The sequence below is a fragment of the Arvicola amphibius genome, chromosome 10 (genome assembly GCF_903992535.2).
Source record: "Arvicola amphibius chromosome 10, mArvAmp1.2, whole genome shotgun sequence".
Lineage (NCBI taxonomy): Eukaryota > Metazoa > Chordata > Mammalia > Rodentia > Cricetidae > Arvicola > Arvicola amphibius.
This window is the reverse complement of record NC_052056.1, coordinates 82004013-82027215: the sequence shown is the minus strand read 5'-3', so window position 1 is coordinate 82027215 and position 23203 is coordinate 82004013. Positions and strand designations below refer to the sequence as shown.

The 23203-nt window shown below is 44.5% G+C and overlaps 1 protein-coding gene across 1 annotated transcript; it reads right to left on the bottom strand.

Moving 5' to 3' along the window:
• Positions 1 to 406: 406 nt before the first annotated feature.
• Denr (density regulated re-initiation and release factor) lies at positions 407 to 20812 on the bottom strand. The gene is made up of 8 exons (XM_038345700.2): positions 20658 to 20812; positions 19862 to 19976; positions 13627 to 13646; positions 11387 to 11471; positions 6296 to 6379; positions 3368 to 3484; positions 837 to 976; positions 407 to 737 (listed from the first exon to the last, which is right to left on the bottom strand). Exons 2-8 carry the CDS (start codon positions 19965 to 19967, stop codon positions 693 to 695), a joined length of 597 nt encoding a protein of 198 aa, XP_038201628.1. The 5' UTR covers positions 19968 to 19976; positions 20658 to 20812; the 3' UTR covers positions 407 to 692.
• Between the last annotated feature and the right edge of the window lie 2391 nt (positions 20813 to 23203).

Here is a 23203-nt window from a genome sequence, read left to right as displayed (position 1 = left end):
TGCACATGGTTTTAAGGCTTTTAATGTACTTTAGCAAGTAATCTCCTGAATGACTTGAGCAAACCTACCCACTCTGTTGCTCATTATATCAACACAGTGGACTTTGTCGTTAATGAAGGAACTAAGCCAACCAAAGCCCCATTGGATTCTCACCAACCAAGGGCACACTTCTAGTAAGTAAATGAAAAACAGATTCTTTTGAAAAGTCACTCAGCTTTCTCCCAGTAAGATAACCAACAGAAACACTTCCTGAAAAAAAAGAGGTTTTGGTGCCAAGAGTCTGTTCAATGGTAATGCTTTCCCAGCATGCACAAGGCCCGGGGCATTGACAGCACCAAGAAGAAGGGAAGAGGCTACAGTGTACAGTGTTTTTCTAAAATAAAAAAATTAAAAAAAGAAAAATCAGTACCAAATAACCAAATGTTTTATTTGACTAAATTCAGATTCATGCATAAGCATGACAGTCTCTCTCTCTCTTTTATCACTTTGGCAATTAAAAAACAAAACAAAAAACCCCAAAAAACAAAAACCATAAACAAACCAAGCAGCCTTGTACAGAACAATGAGAACGCCAAAGATGAGGAGTCTACAGTTTTACTGTAGGACACGTATGTACACATATACACATATGTATATATTTCTGAAAGGCCGTGTCAACTCTCAGGTCAGCTCAGACACACATGACTCCAGAATCACTTCTTCACTTCTCCAAGGTCTTCGATGCTGTCATCATCCACCTGTAAGACACAGATAAGTTTATGAATTGTGGCAAAAATTAAGAAAGTGATTTGCTTTAAAAACTTGTTTCTACAGGTGTATGCATCCTGTGCACTTACCTCTGGCCACTTTTCCTGAATGACATCAATTATGTCATCTGTGAAGTCTCCCTGAATGATGATCTCATCCTCCCCTGTTACTGAGGCACCGCAGGAGAATTTTTGAGCAAAAAATCTTTGTGCTTCTTTGAGATCAATTTCTGTTTTGGTTTGTTTTTGGAGAAAAAAAAAGGGGGGGGGAGGCAAGACCATAATTGGAATTATATAACAAAGACACTCCTTCATTTTGAAATTTCATCTGCATTTTAAAATCATTTAACAAGTGGTATTAATTTTTTTTCCAGAACAATGACTAAAACTATTATAGGCAGAGCTCTTATCATGTATTTTCAAGGTCATATAGTCTCAATATAGAAAACAGCACCCTCCACACTACTCCATCACACAGTAAGACTAAAATGGCTGGAGCGATAACACAAATTTTTAATCCCAGCACTCAGAAGGCAGAGGCAGGTAGATCTGTTAGTTCAAGGCCAGCCTGGTCTACAACATGAGTTCCAGGACAGCAAGGCGAACAGAGACCCTGTCTAACAAAACAGAACAAAACAAAAAAATCCAAAATGAATCCAGGAACATATTACTTCCAAGCATCAGTTATCCATGCTTAAGCTCTATATAATAGAAAACAGAACAGAGAACCAAACCTTTATACCTAAGTCTTTTTTGTGTTTTGGTTTTTTTTTTTTTTTTTGCTTATTGAGACAGGGAGTTGCTACAGAGCCCCAAGGGCCTTGAACTTGCATTCCTCTAGTCTTAGTTTCTGTGGTGGTTTGAGTAGGAATGGCACCCACAGACTCATGTGTTTGAATGTTTGGCCCACAGGGAGTTGCAGTTAGTATGTATGACCTTGTTGGAGGAAATGTGTCACTGTGGAGGCGGGCCTGGAGGTCTTATATGCTCAGGCTATACGCCGGATGATACACAGTGTCTCTGGCTGCCTGCAGATCAAGATGTAGAACTCTCAGCTACCTCTCTAGTACCATGTCTGCCTGCACACTGCCATGCTCCTCATCATGATAATGGACTGAACCTCTAAAAAAGTAAGCCAGTCCCAATTAAAGGCTTCCTTTTATAAGAGTTGCTGTGGTCATAGTGTCTCTTCATAACAATAGAAACCTAAGACATTTCACAAGTGTCAGGATTATAGGTATATATTATATGTTTATATTATAGGATTATAGATATGTGCCACCTTAACAGGTTAAATCTTAACAGAATTTTGGAGACACAGGAGCAGCCTTAGCCACTTTTAAGTCCTACCTAGTCCTCTTCATTCTATACAAATATATTCAACAGCAATTCCTCAAGAGCTGGCAGTGGTACAGACCTGCAACCCCAGTTACTTAGGAGGCGAAGCAGTAGTTTGTGAAGAGCCAAGGTTACACAGCAAGATAGCATTCCCAAAAACAAAAAGCAAGCAAACAAAACCAAGCAAAATTACCAGATAGGGAAAAAAAGTGTGCTAGTTTATTCTTTTTTTTAAAAAGATTTATTTATTATGTATACAACATTCTGCCTCGATGTATGCCCGCACGCCAGAGGAGGGCGCCAGATCTCAGTACAGATGGTTGTGAGCCACCATGTGGTTGCTGGGAATTGAACTCAGGACCTCTGGAAGAGCAGCCAGTGCTCTTAACCTCTAAGCCATCTCTCCAGCCCCTGCTAGTTTATTCTATAGAAGACTTTTAGATGGTAATTCTGAAACTATAGTTAGAAATTCAAAACCTATGTACCCCTGGCTGACCTAGAACTACCTATGTAAACCAGACTGGCATATGCCTGTTTCTGCCTCCTGAGTGCTGGAATTAAAGGGTATACCATCCCATCTGGCAAGCAACCTTGCCTTTAAGGAAAACAGCAAGAAAAAAGAAAGAAGGAAGGAAGAATCGTGTGTTGAACATGGAACATGTCTGTAACCTCAACATCTAAAAAATAAGGTGGGTGGACGGCCTGAACTACAAAGGAAGTTCCAGCCTAGCGTAGGCTAGAGAGCATTACCTTGTAGTGTGCCTCTACCCCTCACTCCCAGCACTCACATATGATGGCTCACAACTGGTGACTCTAGCCCCAGGAAATCCAGCATTCTCTTCTGTGGGAACCAGGAAGACACATGGCACATAGACATACATGCAGGTAAAACACCCAATACACATAAAATTAAAAACAAACAAAGTAAGTAAGTAAGTACTGGCTGGTCTTCCAGAGGTCCTGAGTTCAATTTCCAGCAACCACATGGTGGTTTCACACTCATCTGTAATGGGAACTGGCTCCCTCTTCTAGCCTGCATGATACATGCAGGCAGAATGCTGTATACATAGTAAATAAATAAATCCTCAAAAAAATAAGTACAAACAGAAAGGCAAAAACCTCTTTTAGTATATTCTTGGCAGAAACAAATATATGGAAGCAGGGATGCAAGTTCCCCAACACCTTATAAAAACACCCGAACAGAACTTCATGATACAAATAAACAGACTCTGGTTTATGCATTTTCTTTGTAAACAAAGAAACAGACTAAAACCTCAGCTCACCAAATGTTGCAAGGCCACACACTCTCGTCACGTACTTCTTCTTCGCTCTGGGAATTTTGGCTATCGTGACCTTCTGTGGCGCTGTCTTCTTCTTCTGTTTTATCTGACCTCTTCCCCCTTCATTAAGAAAGAGCTCACATCAATTGCTTCCTTTTCCATAATCGTAAATCATACAATACTGAGTCTTTTACTTTGTGTTCAAGTTCCTTTTTTAAATACAAAATCACAGAGGCGATTTACTCAGCAACACTTATCAATTAGTATTACTATGTGCCCGGACTGCACAAGGCCTGAGGTGCAAAGACAGCAGGACACAGTTCCCGCCCTCCAGGAACTCACAGCCCACTAAGATGAGTGGTGGAAGAGGTGTTGAAGCAGATGTGGGGGTGCAGGCCCACAGTGCGAGATCTTGAGGTAAAGTCCAGCCTGGCCTACTTAGTAAGACTAAGTCTGAGGGGCCCGGGATGTGTCATCAAGGACAGGTGCTTGCTGCCAAGCCTGACGACCTGAATTCAATCCCCAGAACCCACATGATGCAAGGAAAGAACTGGCTCCTGCAAACTGTCCTCTGACCTCCACACATGTGTATACTACTTTCCATATGCAACAAGTATTTTTTTTTTCAAGACAGGGTTTCTCTGTGTAGCCTGTTCTGGAACTCAGAGATCTACCTGCTTCTGCGTTCTGAGTGCTAAGATTAGAAGTGTGCCACCACTGCCTAGCACAGTGAATGAATGAATGAATGAATGAATGAATGACAGAAAATGTTTCCTAAATGAAGTGATCTCTAGGGTGAGTTTAAAGAACAGAAGAGTATTCAGGGGAAGACAAATGGCTTCAGTTCAAGAGAAAATATACTGAATCTGGGAAGCACACTTGTCTTATTGAAGAATAAGATATGCATAAGAATGGATATGCAGTACAGGAAGTCAGAAGTCAGTAAGAACTAGATCCAAGTTCAGGTGTGACTACACTGGACAAAGAGAAGTCACCAAAGACAGAAAGAATGAAAGAACAGATTCATGGTTACGAAGCTCGGGTCAGCTCTAGGGTGAAGGGTGGATTTATGAAGAGTAAGATGGAAAGAGAGGCAAATGAAGTTCCTGTGTTTACTCCAACAAATACTAGTCAAAATATAAACCAAAATGTAGCATCGATAACAGCAACCAGCTGAAGACAGAAGTGCAGGGTTAGAGAAAGGACAGATTTTAGGACTATTAACGGGAGCAGAACCTGACACAGTTCTCAGGTTTCCAGCTGAGGTGACAGGATAATTGTGCAACTTCTGCCAAAATGGGAGAAATGAAAGATGATTCAGGACTCAGTCAATTCAACTTTGGAAGCGCTTCATTTGTGGTATCTGTGGGGACCATGCACATTTTCAGCCTGCCATGGGCCAGGAATAGACATACAGATTTAGGAATTACAGATATATAATAGTGTAGCAGAGATACAACAGAAACATCCCAGGAGAATGAACAGAGCCTGGGAAGTTACTTCAAAGGGACACCAGAAAGAAGAGGGGTCTATACAAACAGGAAAATCAAGGAAATTCACACTTCAGAAAGGTTCAGGTGTTTTTTTTCTTTTGGTTTTTCAGGACAGGGTTTATTCCTTGTAGCCCTGGCTGTCCTGGAACTGACTCTGTCGACCTCTGCGTCCTGAGTGCTAGGATTAAAAGCGTGTGCCACCACCGCCCAACTTTTACATGTTCTTTCCACTTAGCAGATACCAAAAAACTGGTGACTTTTATTAGAACAGTTTCAGTAAAGTTAGAGTCAGGTTAAGACAGGCTGGAGTGAGCAGTAACAGATGGGAGGGTGGGAGGTGAGTCCACTTTAGTAAAGGCATCTGGATAAGAACTGGTGAGAAAAATAAGTAAAAGACAGCAGCAGACTCTCAGCAGAGACCTCTCTTAAGTAGCTTGTGTAAGGCCTTGGGTTCAATGTCCACCACTGGGGGAAAACGGTGGTGGGACTGGGGGTCATGGCAAAAATCTTTAAAGCTGGAGCTGAAAAAATGGCTCAGCAGTTAAGCACATTTGCAGTCTTTAAAGATGACATGGGTTTGATTCCCAGCACCCACATGCCTACTAATAACTACCTATAACTCCAGCTCCAGAGATCTAACCCCTGTCATCTATCTTCCATGGGCAATGAATGCACACAGTGCATATATACAGGCAAAACACCCATACATAGATAATCAAAATAAATTATAAGATAATTTTAGTAACAAAACAATCAATGAGGAAGAGATGGGTAGGGGATAGATGCCATAGCATAAAGAATCTGTTTTGGCCAGGCAGTCATGGAGCACGCCTGTAATCCCAGCACTCAAGGAGGCAGAGGCAAGTAGATTTCTGTGAGTTCAAAGCCAGTCTGGTCTACAAGGCGAGTTCTAGGACAGCCAGAGCTGTTACACAGAGAAAACCTGTCTCAAAAAACAAAACAACAAAAACAAAAACATTAAAAAAAAAAATCTGTTTTAGAGAGGAAAGAACTAAGTGCAAGCAACAGCTCATTCTCCACTTCAACAGAAAGGAATGTTCAGCAGGCTGGTTGTGTCTCAAAGGCACATAAGATAAACACACATATATTTTCAATCCTTTTCGTTTGTTTGTTTTTCCTTTTGAGACAGGGTCTCTCTATGTACACTGGCTATCCTGAACTCACAGAGATCCATCTGCTTCTGCCTCCCAAGTGCTGGGAATAAAGGTGCTCACCACCACGACCAGCTGGATTTGACTGTTTCAGACAAGATCCTCATTATGTACCTCAGGCTGGCCTTGAATTCCCAGCAGTTCCCTGGCTTTAATCTCTCAATACTAAGATTGCAAACATCAACAGGCGGAAGTCTCATCACTCCAGTTATCCTCCACAGGAAGGAAGGTGTGTCTATATAAATCAAACGTGGATTAGGTCTTACCTCTCTTTTGTTTTTTCTTCTCCTCCTCTTCCCCTACTGTCCCTTGACCTTCACTAATGCCAGCTTCTTGTTTGGGTGAATTTTCTGAATAGAAAAATAAAATGCAAGAGCATGAACAGCATTTTATATTAATATTGTAAAGAGAAATCATCTGCTGAGGATGTGGCTCAGGCTAAAGAGTGTTACCTGAGTGCACAGAGCCCTGGGTTGTTTCCACTTTAATTCCAGTAGTGAGGTAAAGGCAGGGGGATCAGAAGTGGAAGGTCAGGATTTTTCAGCTTTGCAGAGGGTTTCTTTCTCTGTGTGTCCACTGATGTGTTTCCTCACCCCCAATAAACACTGTTCTTCAACTGCCGATTGTCTGAGGTGCTTAAGATTTCTCTGCTGCTACCTGATTTTTCCTGTCTTTTAATTATTTAACCTACAGAAAGATACCTGATCAAAACCCCCTAGACTATCATTTGGGGGAGGGGGCTTGTCTCATATTTATTTTGAGAACCACTGACAGTGGTATTTCTTACTGGTAAGACACTGCCAATAAGCCTGCTACAATATTTTAATGTTTCTGGTACATAGTCCAGCCAGCTACAAAACTATGCCTTGTCTTATTAAACAAAATTTATGTTGCCAGGCAGTGGTGGCACACACCTTTAATCCCAGCACTCAAGAGACAGAGGCAGGAGGATCTCTGTGTGTTGAAGGCCAGCCAGGTCTACAAAGTGAAATCTAAGACAGCCAGAGCTACACAGAGAAACCCTGCCTCAAAAAACAAAACAAACAAAACCAAAAAAACAAACTTATGTTAACCACAATGCCAAAACCTGTTACTCATTAACCTTGTGTCTTAATGTTCCCTGTGAGGTACAGAAAAGAAACTCAAAGACTGACTTATAAGCTTAAAAACTGGCTTTTGTTTGTTTTGCCTTTTGGAGGCAGGACTTCTACCTCCCGAGAGGTAGGATGACAGGTGTCACCACCATGCCCAGTTTACTCCTTTTGTAACCATTTGTTTGTTTATTATTTTCTAAGGCAGGGTTTCTCTGTGTAGTCCTGGCTGTCCTAGAACTCACTCTGTAGGCCAGGCTGGCCTCGAACTCATAGAGATGGGATTAAAGGCCTGCATCACCACCACCTAGCTTCTATTTTTATTTATTTACTTTTTTTACTCCTTGAACTCGTAACCCTGATATAAGGCCTCCTCGACCGTGCACATCTACACCAGTAGATAATGGTGGCAGAGAAATCATCAGTCTCATCAACACCTATAACAGAGCCTGTCAAGGGCTCCTTACATGGTTTTATCTGCTCTCTTCCTTTATTAAGAAGCCCCAGCTATTTTTCCAACTACACTCTCTGTGGGAATTACAACACTAACAGCCTCACATTTTGTTACAGATGCTACCTGATTAGTATACCAAGCCTCAAAGATACACACCATCAACAAACGGCTGTCTTATGCTCTAGATCACTGCCACTGGTTAAGTTTTGTGGCTCCTCAGACAGATTTCCCTATGAGGGCCTCTGGCTGCTGCCCCCACCGTCCTCCCTGAGTCCCCTAAGAGTAGTTAGGTGACCTTTGAGAGGAAGGGATGAGAAATTAGGAGTTAGGCAGACTCATGGTAGACAGACAGATAAAGGAGAGGCCATGGCTGGGTAATAAAGGTGGCGAATTCCTAAGATGGCCAGTTTCCTCCTCACCCTCCACACTTGAGACAAAAGCCCAGAAGCTTAAAACAAGGCTTTGTAGGCCCTGGTCTCCCACCAGCAGGCCTCTGCGGATGGACTAGCAGACAAGTTCCAGATCTGCTCAAGGTGAGTCATACAGCAGTTCTGGGCCAACCAACCATCCGTGCTTTCTTCAAATTGACTAACCCTAAATTAGGGGAAGAAAATTCTTCAAAGGCTTTAAAACCAGAAAGAGTTCCCCTCTGCTTTGCTGAGGTCTTTTTCTTTCCCTGTGTGTCTACTGATTTTGTAGGTTTCCTCACGGCCTCCCTCCCTCCCCATAACCCCTTTCTTCAACTGTTTAAAACAAAGGGGTAGGGTGGGGTTCAAGGTCATCCTCAGTTAGCACAGTGTTTGAGGCTGGCCTGGGCCACCTGAGATTTGTCTCAAACAAAACAACCAGGGCTGCTGAGGTGACTCAATGGGTAAGGCATTGCTCCAAAGCTTAACCACCTGAGTTTGTGGAACGGTGGTGAGCACAGCTCCCACAAGTTGTCCTCTGAAACACACACAATTTTGCAAGTAAATAAAGCAACCTATACTAGCTGAATATAGTATCTATAAAGCAAATAACTATACTGCACTCTAATGAAATCGAACTCTAAATGTACCACAGTAAGTCTGTAGTCTGGCTATGTATCCTCCAAAGACTCAGGAGTTAAAGACTTAGTCCCCAAGAAGGTGTCACTGTTTTAAAGGATAGGCACAGGAGGAGGGCTTAAAGTGAGGAGTTGCCATGGTCTAGAAGGAGACAGTCATTAGAGGTCTCAATTTGGAGACAATGGGACCTAGACCCTTCCTCTTTTTCACTTCCCAGTCAGTACAGGCCTAGAGCAAGAGAGTCACAGTGATAGACTAAGATCTGTTTGAACTCACAGAGATCCATCTGCCTCTGCCTCCTGAGTGCCAGCCTTAAAAGCATACACTACCACTGCTCAGTGGGCTGAAAAAGAATTATGGGCCAAATTAGCCTTTTCTAAGTTTATTATTTTAGGTATCTGCTATAGTGATGGTAATAGAGAACAAAATGTTTAGGATTTTATTCTATCTATCTATCTATCTATCTATCTATCTATCTATCTATCATCTATCTATCTATCATCTATCTATCTGTCTGTCTTTCCATCTTTCCATCCATCCATCCAATTTATTTATGCTTCAATCACAGAGATCCATTTGGCTCCAAGTGCTAGAATTAAAGGTGAGTGCCACTTCACATGGTTGAGGATCCCCACCCCACCCCCAGATAGGGTTTCTCTGTGTATAGCTCTGGCTGTACTGGAACTTACTCTATAGACCAGGCTGGCCTCGAACTCACAGAGACCCATCTGCCTCTGCTTCCCGAGTGTTGGGATTAAAGGTGTGAGCCACCACCCCGGCAAGGATTTTGTTTTTTAAAACAGCACTTTGGTAGGAGGATCAGGCCAGCCTGGGCTACCTAGTGAAACCCTGTCTCATAACAAAACAGGGACTAGAAAGATGGCTCAGATTAACAGCATTTGCCGCTTTTGCAAAGTAACTGAGTGTGGTTCCCAACACCCACATGAAGTGGCTCCTAACTGTTAATTTCAGTTCCAAGGGGATATGACACCTCTGGCTTCCTCAGACACCTGCACACAAGTGTACATACACCTAATTTAAAAATAATAGCTAAAAACAAAAACAACAACAACAACAAAAAAACAAAAGGGGAAGCCAGGTGTAACAGTTCAAACCTTTAATCCCAACACTCAGAGGCAGGCAGATAGATCTCTTGAGTTCCAGAACAGCCAGAGCTATATGCTGAGACCTTGTCTCAAAAACCAAAACCAAAACATGAAACAAACACCCCACAAGCCCCTGCCTCAGCCATGCATCACTATGCCCAGCTCACAAACTATGAGTTTTTACCATGTGAGCAAAACACTCAGATCAAGAAAATTTCTTATGGGGCTGTAGAGATGGCTTAGCAGGCAAGGGCACTTGCTACTCTTGCAGAGGACCTGGGTTCAATTCCCACCATCCACATGGCAGCTTACAATGATCTGTAACTCCAGCTACAGGGGATCCTACCTCCACCAGACATGCATGTGGTGCACAGACATACATGCAGGCAAAACACCCATACACATAAAGTAAAAATAAACCGAATCTGAAAAAAAAAATGATAAAAGGAAAAAAAGAAACTTTATGTAAATCTGGTTTTCTTTTCTTTTCTTTTTTTTTTTTTTTGTTTTTTGTTTTTTGAAATTTACCAAGTTCTGGTCAGCTAGAGTTAAATGGTGTGATTGTCTCAAAAACTAAACAAAAAGAACCTGTATCTTTAGGACAGAAACCAAAGAAAACACAAACAACTTGTTATTAATATGCAGCTGGGGAAGGCTCAGCCGTCCCCTCGCCCCAGCAGCATCTTCCTACTCCCTGGAGGAGACCGCTCTGCACAATGTCCTTACTTTTACTCATCAGACGAGAAGGCGCTCCCAGAACCGGCCAACCCTACTTACTCCACGGGAGGAGACCCGCTTCTCCTCTCCCTCTCAAGTCAATCGTGTCTAGGTGGGTCATGTTCAGGAACAAAATGGAAGCGCTGATTCCAAGGCCAGCCGTTAAGTGTTCTTTTCCCAACAAAGAGCAACTAAGTAGTTACTATCTCCAAAGACAAGAGTACTGCCTCATGTAAATAATATAAAAATGGAGCAGCAAAGAGAGGGACAACATGGGATGTACTGGGATGGAATAGGCCTGTTTCAAGTCATCTTTTCCTTGTTCCTGCTGCCTTTTTTCTACAAACCTTGCAAGAGAAGCCATCAACAAGAGCTAAGGGATCTGTTCCCTGTCTGTGACACCCCAGCACCACCAATCCCACTCTCTGAGCCCTAGATGCCCCTCTTCCTCATACCTCACACTCACCATTCTGTTCAACACAGCCTCACCCTCTAAGCAGCTCTCACCGCCCTCCGCCCACTACTGCCATCTCAACCAAGCTGCTGTAGCCGTCCTCGAGACAAGGTCTCACTGGATTACCCTGCTACTCTTCAACTCACTCTTGCCTCTGAACTTAAGTAATTTAAAGTTAACCAAGATGGGTGAAAGGACTTTCCTATCCTTTTCTATTAGCACTAGGAACTGATCCAGGGCCCCGCGCATGCTAAGCAAGCACCCTACCACTGGGCTACACCCACAACTCTAAGAGACAGAGTCTCCTCAGCTGCCCAGGCTGGCCTTGACATCACTATCCAACCTCAGACAGCCACACAGCCGGGACAGGCCTTCGCCACCAGGTCCAGCCAAACTTTCCTGTTTAAAATGCCATGTGTGTATTTGTTTCGTGAATACAGTTTTAATAAAAATAAAAACCTATGTTCAAAAAAAGGAAAAAGTCCATACCTACAGTCAGTTTTGCAAATTCGTTTGGAAAATTTTTCTCTAGCCATTGTCTACATTTAGCAACATCAGGCATATATTCACAGTACTAGAAGGGAAGGAAAAGAACAATTGAGTGAGAAATCATGCATTTCAAACAATGTAATTAAAACATCCCCATATACTTGATAAAGAATGATAAATTACACACACACACACTTTCTATCTCACTATGTAGTCAGGGAAGTCTCTTAAATCTAAATCAGAGTACTAGAATTACAGGTCACCATGCTCAGCCTCGCCTGACCATCCAAAGGAAATCTGTAATTCAAGTACGAAATGTCCCTTAAGAAATGAAAACTCACCAGGCGGTGCATGGCTTTAACCCCAGCACTGGGGAGACAGAGGCAGGTGGATCTCTGTGAGTCTGAGACCTGCCTGGACAGCTAGGGCTACATAGAGAAACCCTGAGGGGAGGGGAAATGAAAACCCGGGGCCTCCTCAGCGCAGCTATTTATTTCTCCATAAAGCAAAAGAGTCATTAGAAAGAGTGTAGCAGCCAGGCAGTGGTGGCGCACACCTTTAATTCCAGAACTCGGGAGGCAGAGGCAGGCGGATCTCTGTGAGTTCGAGGCCTGTCTGTTCTACAGCGTGAGTTCCAGTACAGGCTCTAAAGCTACACAGAGAAACCCCGTCTCAAAAAACCAAACCAAACCAAAAATAGAGTAACAACCAGGCACAGAGGAACATGCCTGTAAAAATCCCAGCACTCACTCACTCAAGAGGATCAGACCAGAGACTGAGGTCAAGGTCATAAACAGGGAGAGACCACCTAGTCTGAGAAAAATGAGGGAGGGAGTCACAAGCAAAAATATGTTTCTTTTTTTCTGAGCCTATCTTGGAACTAGCTCTTGTAGACCAGGCTGGTCTGGCACTCAGAGATCCCCCTGCCTCTGCCTCCCGAATGCTGGGATTAAAGGTGCCACCACCACCTGGCCAAAAACACATTTTTTGCTTTGGCCACAAAGGGTCTTTATTAGTAGCTTGACTGAAGAAAAGTCTTATATACAATTTCTACTCCTCATTCTTCCTCTGCTCAGGTATGTCAGTCTTGGCTTTCAGGTTACTTTTGCTTCCACCATCTGACTACTCATAAATTTCATACAAAAATCTAAAACATACAGCCAAGTACAAAAAAAGATGTACACATGGGGCTGGGAGATGGTGGGGCTGGAGACATGTGCATTAGTTATGAGCGTTTATTGCTCTTGCAGATAATCCAGATTCAGGTCCAAGCATACACATGTTGGCTCACAACCACCTGCAACTGCAGGTCCAGGGGATCCAATCCTTCGCTGACCGGAGGGCACTGTATGTATGTGGAGCATACAACTTAAGTAGGAATATAAGTAAAAACACATAAACAAACGTTTTTAAGAAAAAAAAAAAAGCATTTATAATCACAGCTACTCAGGAAGCACAACTGAATCCAAGACTAATCTGTGGTAAGACCCTACATTCATTCATTCATTATATTTTTTTCAGACAGGGTTTCTCTGTGTACTCTTTGCTGTCCTGGAAATCGATTTGTAGACAGGCTGGCCTTGAACTCACAGAGATCCGTCTGTCTCTGCCTTCCGACTACTGGAATTAAAGGCGTGCATAAACACTGCCTGGCTCATTTTTGGTTTTTTGAACAGGGTTTCTCTGTGTAGCCCTGGCTGTCCTGGAAATCACTCTGTAGACCAAGCTGGTCTCGAATTCAGAGTTCTGCCTGCCTTTGCCTCCTAAATGCTGGGATTAAAGGGGTGGGCCACCACTACACCTGGCTAAAACCCTACTTTTAAAAAAAAAGGCCAGTAAGGTAAGAGAGTACATGTACAATTCAAATGTCTAATTTCTAAGATAAAAAAGTATTTTGATCCAGGGCCAACAAGATGGTTTGGTGAGTCCATGTGCTGTCACCAAGCCTGACAACTTCAACTCAATTCTAGGAACCCACATGGTAGGAGAGAACTGACCCCTGCTCCTCTGCAAGTTGTCCTCTGGCCTCCACAAGTGTACCGTGGAACATACTGCACACACACATAAACACATTTAAAAAGTAAGTATTCTGATCCAAAGTTCTAAATAAAAGGTTGAAATACTACCAGCTGATAGGAAATGAAAGATAGAAGTTCTCAGATTAACTCTAAAATCAAGAGTGATCTCACATACAGAAAGAGAACAGAAAAAAAAAAAAAAAACTAACAAGTAGGACTTACCTCTGTTGGTAATGAACAAACTAGAGAAATGGAGAGAAAAAAAGATGTGCAGTGTTAGAACCATGACAACACAGTAGCCTCACTCTCTATCCGATGGATACTTCCCCTCTGGCTTTTCATTTCTTTCTCCTTACCTGCCATCACTACTACTTTTCAATCGGATATTCTACTTGAGAGTTTTCCCTCTCTTAACACCCCAAGAATACTAAGTAACCACCAGGAAGCACACACTGGCTTCAAACTTCATGGTCTTGCTGCCTCAGCCTCTTGGGTGCTGAGGTTAGTCATGCCCCAGCTTGTCTGCCTTCACATGTTCCTGTGGCACCCAGTATCAAATCCTACTCTGCAGAGATTTCTGAGGTCAAAGGTGCATGATTACTTCAGATGACAGTACTCTGACATTTTGATCTAAAGGCAATAGTCAGTTGATATAACAACAAACCTTTCATATTTTATAACTCATCTATAGTGTCTGTCTTTCTTGAGATTCCTCAAGACAATTATATCTTACTCATTCTCTGAGTGAAACACAATGTGGCATAGAACAGAGCCTAAAACATGTTTTCTAAATAAATTCAAGTTGTTCTCTGAATCCCTGCTAAGTCTATAGCCAAGCGATGAGCCCAGTCCTCTCGAGTTTAGGGGCTGGAGAGGTGGCTCAGCAGTTTAGCAAACCTGCTGCTCTTGTAAAGATGGCAATTTGGCTCCCAGCACCTACATCAGTGGTTCACAACCATCTGTAACCTTAGCTCTGGATTTGACTCTTCTGGCATCTGTGGGCACCCACAATGTGGCATAAACATACACAGGCTCATAAATAAAAATAGAGAGACAAAGAGATGGACAGAGACAGGGTCACACAACACTATTGCCCAGGCTAGGCTGGGACTCCTGGATTCAGAGGATCCTGCCTCAAAGTCCCCAAGAACAGTTGGGACTAAAGGTAAATAACACTGAATCTCACTATGCTATTCTAAACCAGTGGGTCTCAACTATGGGTCACGACCCTAAATGGGTCACCTAAGACCATTGGAAAACAAAACCACTGTTCCAAACGCTCTTTAACTTTCGCTAAATCATACCATAGGCTGGTCACTATGCTTGCTTCCTCCAACTTTTAGTCCTGTGCCACATACATTCTCACATAGCTTCTTTGCTCAAAAAACCTTCAGTGACCTACAAGCAGTTACAAAACAGGACCCCAAAATCTGGTCCAGACTCAATTGTCTTTCAATTTTCCGCTTCTACTTCCAAAATCCCCATTAACAAGCACACTGCAATACCTGCAAATTTACATTCCCCTCATTTCTTACCTCTCTTCCTGTTCTTTGGCCTGGCATAGCTGCCTGCAACACTACCTGCCTTTCAAATACCAACTGTGCTCGCCTCTATGCAGTCTCCCCCAGGCTCTACAACTGGGAGAACCTCTCCCTTTCCACACCACCGTGACTGCTCCCGAAGTATATTTCTTGTCTCTCTGCTACACCTCTCCCCATCCAACACTCAACAACAGCTACCCAGTCTAAGTTGCATGCAGAGAGCAGGCAGAGCCTTGCTGTCTTACAGCCCCCACAATCTAGCCCAGCACCTATCCAGACGCACTCGGTCAGTCGCCACACTTGCTCACCAAGCCCATCATCATCATGACACGCTAAGGTTGGACTCTAAATGCACCTTTTGGTAGCCTCTGCCTTACACATCTGGTTTACGAAGCCTGAGGCAACGGAAAACACAACTTATCTTTGACTCACACAAGCAATCAACACAAAAGCTGTTTCCCAGGAGCCATCCTGTAATAGCTGTCCCCAAAGGGCACATTTCCTTGTCAGCGTCCTTACTTCATTCCTCACAAAGACACCCTCCTAATTCATAGCTATTTCAGTGCTTTCTATTCCCCAAGTGAGTCTCTCCTACCATGTGGATTTCAAGGACTGAACTCAGGCCATCAAGCATGGCAGCAAGCTCCTTTACAATTGAATCCACCGACTCCCAAGTGTTTCTTATACATCTTAAACTCCTTGGGGCTTAGAAGCACCTCTTCCCTAGTATTTGCAATGCCCAGTACAAAAGCAAGGAGGGAACTGGAGAAAGTTAACTGTTCTCAGAACAGAATGATCTGGCAGATAGACACTTGCCATCAGTTCAGTCTAAGCCTGATTACCTGGGTTCCATCACTGGAACCCTGGATAGAGGGAGAATCTCAAAAGCTGTTCTCTGATCTGAGCTCTATTCTCACGCATACACAATATAATAAAATTAAAACAAAAACAAAAGATTAGTAACTGTTTACCAATGGGAAAGACTGAATACTGTCACCCTTTCAAAAGCCACCTCAGAAGTGACATACATGGGGATCGAGGATTGTAGATTAATTTATTGCTTCTCTAACTCAATCCCTAAGATCCCCATAAAATGGGCATGGTGGTACACAGCCGAAACTAGCACTCAGTAGGCAGAAGAGGATGATTACCTTCGTCTACATAGTAAGTTCAAAGCCAGCCTGGGATACAGGCAACCCAGTTTTGTTTTGTTTTAGACCTAGTAGGGAGTGGTGGGTGCAGAGGCCAGCCTACATGCATTGTGCATTCCTGGCCAGACAAGTTTACATAGTAAACCCCGTCTCAAACAACAATAACAAAAACAACAGAACACCTTTTTTTGCTTGTTTTGAATTTTTTGTTGTTTCAAGACAGGGTTTCTCTGTGTAGCCCTGGCTGTCCTCAAACTTGGAAATCCTTCTGTTTCTGCCTCCCCAGTGCTGGGATCAAAGGCGTGTACCACCACTGCCCGGCTAACACTTTTAAGTTGATACAAATAGGCTTGAAAGGTAGTATCGTGTAGGGGTATGGATAGCACCCACATAGACACAAACGTAGACACATAAACAAAAATAAAACCCACAGGCCAGAGAGATGGCTCCATGGTTAAGAAAACTGACTCTTCTTCCAGGGCAGGGTTTCTAGTCTCAGAACTGATTATGATGGCTCACAACCATCCATAACCCCAAAGGATCCAATGCCCTCTCCTAGCTCTTGTAGACCAGGCTGGCCACAAACTAAGGGATCCGCCTGCCTCTGCCTCTTGAGTGCTGGGATTAGCATAGATGCTATGATTGTTTTGCGTCTTCTTTTTTGTTGTCTGTCTGTCTGTCTTTCTCTTTTTGAGACAGGGTTTCTGTGTAGCCCTGGCTATCCTGGAGATCTGCCTGCTTGTATCCTGAGTGCTGGGATTAGACGTGCGCTCATTTGTCTCAATGTCGTCTTTTTCTCACTTTACACGTTAAGACACAAATCTCTCGACCTCACAGAAATGAGATAACTTGCCCAGGGCCACATACCTAGGAAGTATTTAAGTCAGAAAGCACACTCTGGCCCATTACTCTCATTACCAATATCAAGACAAAATACAATCAACTCTATATAATTTTTTCCGCTTTTTCCTACGTCCCTTCCTTCCTTTCAAGTTTCAAGACAGGTTCAACACAGCCCAGACTGGCTGGAATTCTGCAATCTCCCTGACTACCTCTGCTGAGTTTGGGGATTCCTTCACATCAAATTTAGAGGTCAGGACTCTCAGCAAGCACACTACCCACTGATGGCCCCTCTGAGGAAGCCTGCAAACATGTCTTGGTTGTGTACTGTCCTTTTCCTAAGTACCTCCCCCTACCTCCCTTAAAGCCTATGCTTAGGATTTACACTAAAACTGTTTCTTGCTTCTCACCATCTTCCTTGGGAAAATGGCATTGCTGCAGTGGAGGCCCCGGCCTGGGAGGCCACAGGAACATCCGCTAGGGTCACGATGGGAGCCAGGACTAAGCCCACAGGGTAAAGACCAAAGGCAACAGTGGATCCCTATCACCAAGTTGAGCCACATGACCAAGTGTCTAGAAAAGATCATTCTCCCAGCCCCTTCAGAAATCAGAACACTGACTTTCTCCTGGGGACATCCCTTAAGGATATAGGTACTGAGGCAGAAGCAAATTCACACTGGTTTGCAGACCAGATCCGAGGCATTTACTGCCTCTGGGGACTACAACAGCCGCACTAATCTGCAGGCTAAGTGCTCCAAGGACGTAGTCACTGCCATTCAAGGAGCCAAGCTTTCCACCACCCCTGTGGGAGAGGTTACAGAGAGCAGAACTGCACACAACACACAGAGTGACAGGCTGCTGTAGCCGTGTACTGGCTAACCCATCTCCACTGGCAGACATTGGCACCGTTGGCTTCTGGGTACAAGAAGCTGGTACCACTGGCCAGTATTGATGAAGACCACTGCATTTCAGTCAGGGACAGCATGGCCACCTGGGCAACTTCTACCAAGGCCACCTCTGATACCCTCTCCAATACCTACAGCTACCTGACCCTCTGGAAAGAGACTGTGTCCATTAAAGTCTTCTTATCAGGAACTTAAAAACTATCTTGTGAGAACTCAGACCAGAACCCCCATGCACATGACCCAGGATTCAACCATGGCTACTATATAGCTTCTCTACAAAAAGTCAATGAAGCTTATCTTTAAAAAAATAGTAATAATAATAAAAAAGAGAAAAAGAACCAAAGGTTGGGGGTTGAAGAGACAGTTCAGTGGTTAAGAGAGCTGACTGTTCCTACAGAAGACCCAGATTTGATTCCCAGCACCCACCTGGTTGCTCAGAACTACCTGTAACTCTAGTTCCAAGATATCCAATGCTCTCTTCTGACCTCCATGGGCTCCTGCATACATGTGGTGCACATATATACACTCGGGCACATACAAAACCCATCTAAAACAAAAAAGTAGTTATGCATGTGGCATACGCTTTTAATCCCAGCACTCTGAACAGAGGCAGGAGGAGCTCTAAGGTCCAGGCTAGCCGAGGCTACCAAGTGAGACTGCCTCAGAGACAAACAATCTGAAGAACAAGCGGATGAAGACTGGAGGAAAATGGGCTTAGGCTTTCCTTGGTGATGGGGGGGGGGGCAAACAACATAAAACAAACCTGCTTCTTACTCAACTCCAACTTTGTTGTATTAAAAAGTCTAGGCAAAGCTGGGCATGATAGTGCACACCTTTAATCCCAGCACTAGGAAATGAGAGGCAGGCAGAGCTCTGAGATCGAGGCCAGCCTGGTCTACAGAGTGAGTTCCAGGCCAGTCAGGGCCACACAGAGAGACCTGTCTTTAAAACAAAGTCTAAAGCTGTGGAGATGCCTTAGCCTTATTCAATAAAGTACTTGCGACATAAACCTAAAGGCTGAGTCAGGATCCCCAGCAACCCAGCATCCATGTTAAAGCCAGCAAAGCAGAGAACTACAATCCCATTATGGGGAGACAGAGGATCCCTAGTGCTTGTTAGCCACCCAGTCTAGCTCATGAGTGTCAGATTCACTGGGAGACCCTTTTCAAAGAAACATGGCGGACTGTGATTGAGGAAGTCACCCACTGACCTCTGACATCACACATCCACATACAAAAAAAATGTAATTATCCAAACCAGACTTTCCCAAGTCTGTCCTACCACACACCACTCTGACCTCACCTCCTCTACTCACCTCCCTGTACTACTATAATTCAAAGTTGCTGCTCAGGAAGTTCATGGGTAAAGGCATCTGATGCCAGCCGGAGGGCCTGAGTTCAATTCCCAGGATCCACAAAGTAGATGAAACTAAGGTTCACAAATGGTCCTCAACACCCACACATGGGTCATGACACAGACGCACACACACACATATGAAAGTAAAATAAATTAAAAAAAAAAAAAAGCTCAAGAGTCCAGCCAGCCATCAAGCTCCCCCAGCCCCTACTCAGCCCAGTACTGGGACTGAACCCAGAGGCTGGGAACTCTCTGGATCAGTGCTCTGCTGCTAAGCAACATCTCCAGGTCCTGCCTTTTCTTCCCGACAGTTCGCTTCCTTCAGGATGCCCTTCTTGCCTCTTCCATACTTCCCCATCCTTTAAGACTTCATATCGTCCTAAAAGCTCTCCACTACAAAGCATATATATCCAACATCTGGCTGGGATACTCCATTGCACATCTCGATTCCAACCGGGCTGTCACTTCTCCAGGCCAGGAAGCAAGACCCAAATGGCACAGGAAAAGGAGTATGTGTTATGTGTCCTCCCTAGGTTCCCTCCTCAATTAAGAATCGTCCAAACCACAAAGACAGATGCAGGAGTTAACAAGACCAAATGTGAAACTATCAACGTTAAGCATAAAGACGGTGAGCAAGAGCCATTTCTTCCCTTCCAACACTTGCCTCCGCAATAAAGGACTCGAAGAGGGTAATCCGAATCTAACTTGGCACTGTTCCTCGTATCGCCTTTGCAATCAGCCCCACTGGATTCAGAAATGTCAGTAGCCATCTCACAAACCTGTAAGCAAAATAACACAACTTCACTATTTTGGAGCTGGACCCCTGAAAAGCAGCATTTGGGTGCAGTCTTGGCTTGCACTATGTATCCCTGCCCTGGGAAGCTGTTTCGATTCTATTAAAAAGGACACAAGTTTCACTGGAGTCACAAAGTATGACTTATCCACCTGCTCCACGGATCTATAGGGAAGCAAGAATAATTGGGCCATGAAGGCTGAGGGTTGGGGCGAGGGCAAAGGGGACACCAGAGGAAAAGAGGAAGCAGCTGAGGAAATAGATGGGGTGGGTGACTTCAACAGGGACGGGGCAGGTCTGAGAGTCAAACGGGAGGGATGCAAACTGCAAGAAAGGCTCCAGAGCATCTGCACGAGGAGGGCGAGTCACTCGAGGTGACCAGAATGCAAGGTGCGGCGACAGCAAAATACCAAAGGAGAGAGACCGAGCCAGGGACGAGGATGGGAGTGCCACGGCCTGGGGAGACAAAACTGGGGCAGAAAAACCAGGAAAAGAGCAGGCAGCCCTTAGGGCTGCTAAGGGGAGAGCCCGGGGACGCCACAGGAGGCCCCCATGTGGGCGGGCGTGGAGACGCTCGGCCCGGCCCCCTTCCTCCAGGCAGCGCCGCGGCTGCCCCCACACGCTCGACCAGCTTCTCGGAAGCCGCAGAGGCGCGAGCGCTCGTTACCCAGCCGGTCGCACAGCCCCCGCCGCCTCCGCTCCCGCCAGCTGAAGCGACACATGCAAGTCCTCTTGCCCGGCCACAGCAGCCCCAAAGCCGTCTGGAGACACGCTCGCGCGAGACAATAGGCCTTTATCGCGAGATCCCGGCAGCCGCTAGGCGGATGTCGCGAGAAGCCTGACGGCCGCGGGTGGGCGGGGCGAAGAGGGAGGCACATGCGCCCTGAGCTGGGCTGGAGGGAAGTCGGATCGAGTGGCGTGGAGGCAGACGGCCAGTAGGAGGCGCTCGCTACCTATGGCGAGGATGAGCCAGCGCTTGGAGGATCCTGCGCATGGGGCGTGGACTGGACTGGAGGAGGGGCTCTTGAGTCACAGTTGACTCGCCATGAATGATGTGGGCAACCTAGCCCCAGTGTCTGGGCTGCATCCTAGAGTCCCAACTAATGATGGATAAGTCCCTGATGGATAAGTCGTTTCTCTGCTCAGAGATGGCGGCTGGGTGAGACATTGGGTTTCCTTCCACTGCTCTTCCCTAAACTGGAATTATTCTTGCAAAGATCGTATTAATTACTGTTTTAGTTTACTTCACCAGGCTGACAGCTATTTCCATATCTCGTCTTATACATGTCCTACGCTGGAATTTATGGATCCCATCTCGGTTTCTGGTTTTAACCACACACAGCCTTGCTTTAGTTTTGCTTCCTTGTTTTTATTTTGGGGAAACCCCTTCATCTGCATACTCAGCCCAAGTTCCACTTGTGATACCGGGCACTTTCAGAGCTCAGAAAGAAAGGGCTGGATAGGAAGTTACTCTTCTACATCACCTCCAGTGCCACCATCCCTTTGCTCTTCTGTTTACAGCTTACTTTGCATGGACTAAGTTGTCTAAAACAGAGACTAATCCAGCGTGACGTCCCACAACGTTCTTTTGGTCCTGGGAATCGAACCCAAGGCTTTGTGAATGTTAGGGAAGTGGTCTGCCGCCAAGTTATAGCCGATTCTTCCCTAATAATGTTTTTTAAATAAATAAATAAATAATAAACAAATAAATAAATATATCGTCCACGCAGTTCATGTTGCATATCTTTAATCCTAACGCCAAGGACTCTGATGGCTGACATTTGTCTAGGGGTCTTGGTAAAAGGGGAATAGGTGAGTCCTGGGCTCAGGGACTGGTGGTCTTATCTAATCTTATCTAATGGTTTTTACGTGCTGGAGGTTAAGAAGCTAGGAGTTCCAGGCAAGTACTGGGTCCTAGTCCACTGAGCTACACCCAGCTCTGTAGCTATATGAACTGCTCCTTAGCGTCTTCCTTTGTTTAAAACAAAAGAGAAATAAAATTTTTGTCATATACACTTTATACTTGGATGAATTTTTTTAAAAGATTTATTTATTTATTTGCTTATTTATTTATTTATTTTATTATTATGTATACAGTATTCCTCCTGAATGTATGCCTGAAGGCCAGAAGAGGGCACCAGATCTCATCCCAGATGGTTGTGAGCCACCATGTGGTTGCTGGGAATTGAATTCAGGATCTCTGGAAGAGCAGCCAGTGCTCTTAACCACTGAGCCATCTCTCCAGCCCCCAGAATCATGTTTTTATCTTTTTAAAAAGTGCATAATTTTCGTCTGGACAATGGTGACACACACCTTTAATCTCAGCACTCTAGGGGCAGAGGCAGGCAGATCTCTGAGTTTAAAGCCAGCCTGGTCTACAGAGCAAGTTCTAGAACAACCAGGGCTGTTACACAGAGAAACCTTGGCTCAAAACTCAAAAGACAAAAAACAAGTTAAAGTTAAATTTATGTATGTGTATGTGTGTGTTTGCCTGCAAACACACCTTCATACCACAGGGCATCTATGGAGGTCAGAGTATAGCTTGCAGCAGTTGGGACTCCCTTACTCTGTGGGTACTGAGGATTGAAAGAAGGTCCTCAGGCTTGGTGGTAAGGGCCTTTACCCACTAAGCGATCTCTCTACCCCTCAATTTTTTGAAAATTTGTTTAACTTTATTTTATGTACATTGGTACAATGGTGTAAAGGTCTCAGATCCCCTGGAACTGGAGTTACAGACAGTTGTGAGCTGCCATGTGGGTACTGGGAATTGAACCCCGGTCCTCTGGAAGAGTAGTCAGTGCTCTTAACCTCTGAGCCATCTCTCCAGCCCCTTCTTTTGGTATTTTTCTTTTTTTTTTTTCTTTTTTTTGTTTTTCGAGACAGGGTTTCTCTGCAGCTTTTTTTTAGAGCCTGTCCTGGAACTAGCTCTTGTAGACCAGGCTGGCCTCGAACTCACAGAGATCTGCCTGCCTCTGCCTCCCGAGTGCTGGGATTAAAGGCGTGCGCCACCACCGCTCGGCTTCTTTTGGTTTTTTTTTTCGAGGCAGGCTTTCTCTGTGTAATCGCCCTGGCTGTCCTGGAACTCTCTCTGGAGACCAAGCTGGCCTTGAACTCACAGATATCTACCTGCCTCTGCCTCCCAAGTAATGGGATTAAAGGCGTGGCTGCCACCGCCCTGCTGCTCCCTTTTTTACTGGATCATATATATTTGTG

Bases quoted from the DNA above. Each gene is read 5' to 3' on its own strand.
- Denr (XM_038345700.2), bottom strand. From the start codon at position 19,967: ATGGCTACTGACATTTCTGAATCCAGTGGGGCTGATTGCAAAGGCGAT. The intron at 11,472-13,626 runs GTAAGTCCTACT...CTTCCCTTCTAG, and splicing joins TTTGTTCATTACCAACAGAG to TACTGTGAATATATGCCTGA. The intron at 6,380-11,386 runs GTATGGACTTTT...TTTTCTATTCAG, and splicing joins ATTTGCAAAACTGACTGTAG to AAAATTCACCCAAACAAGAA.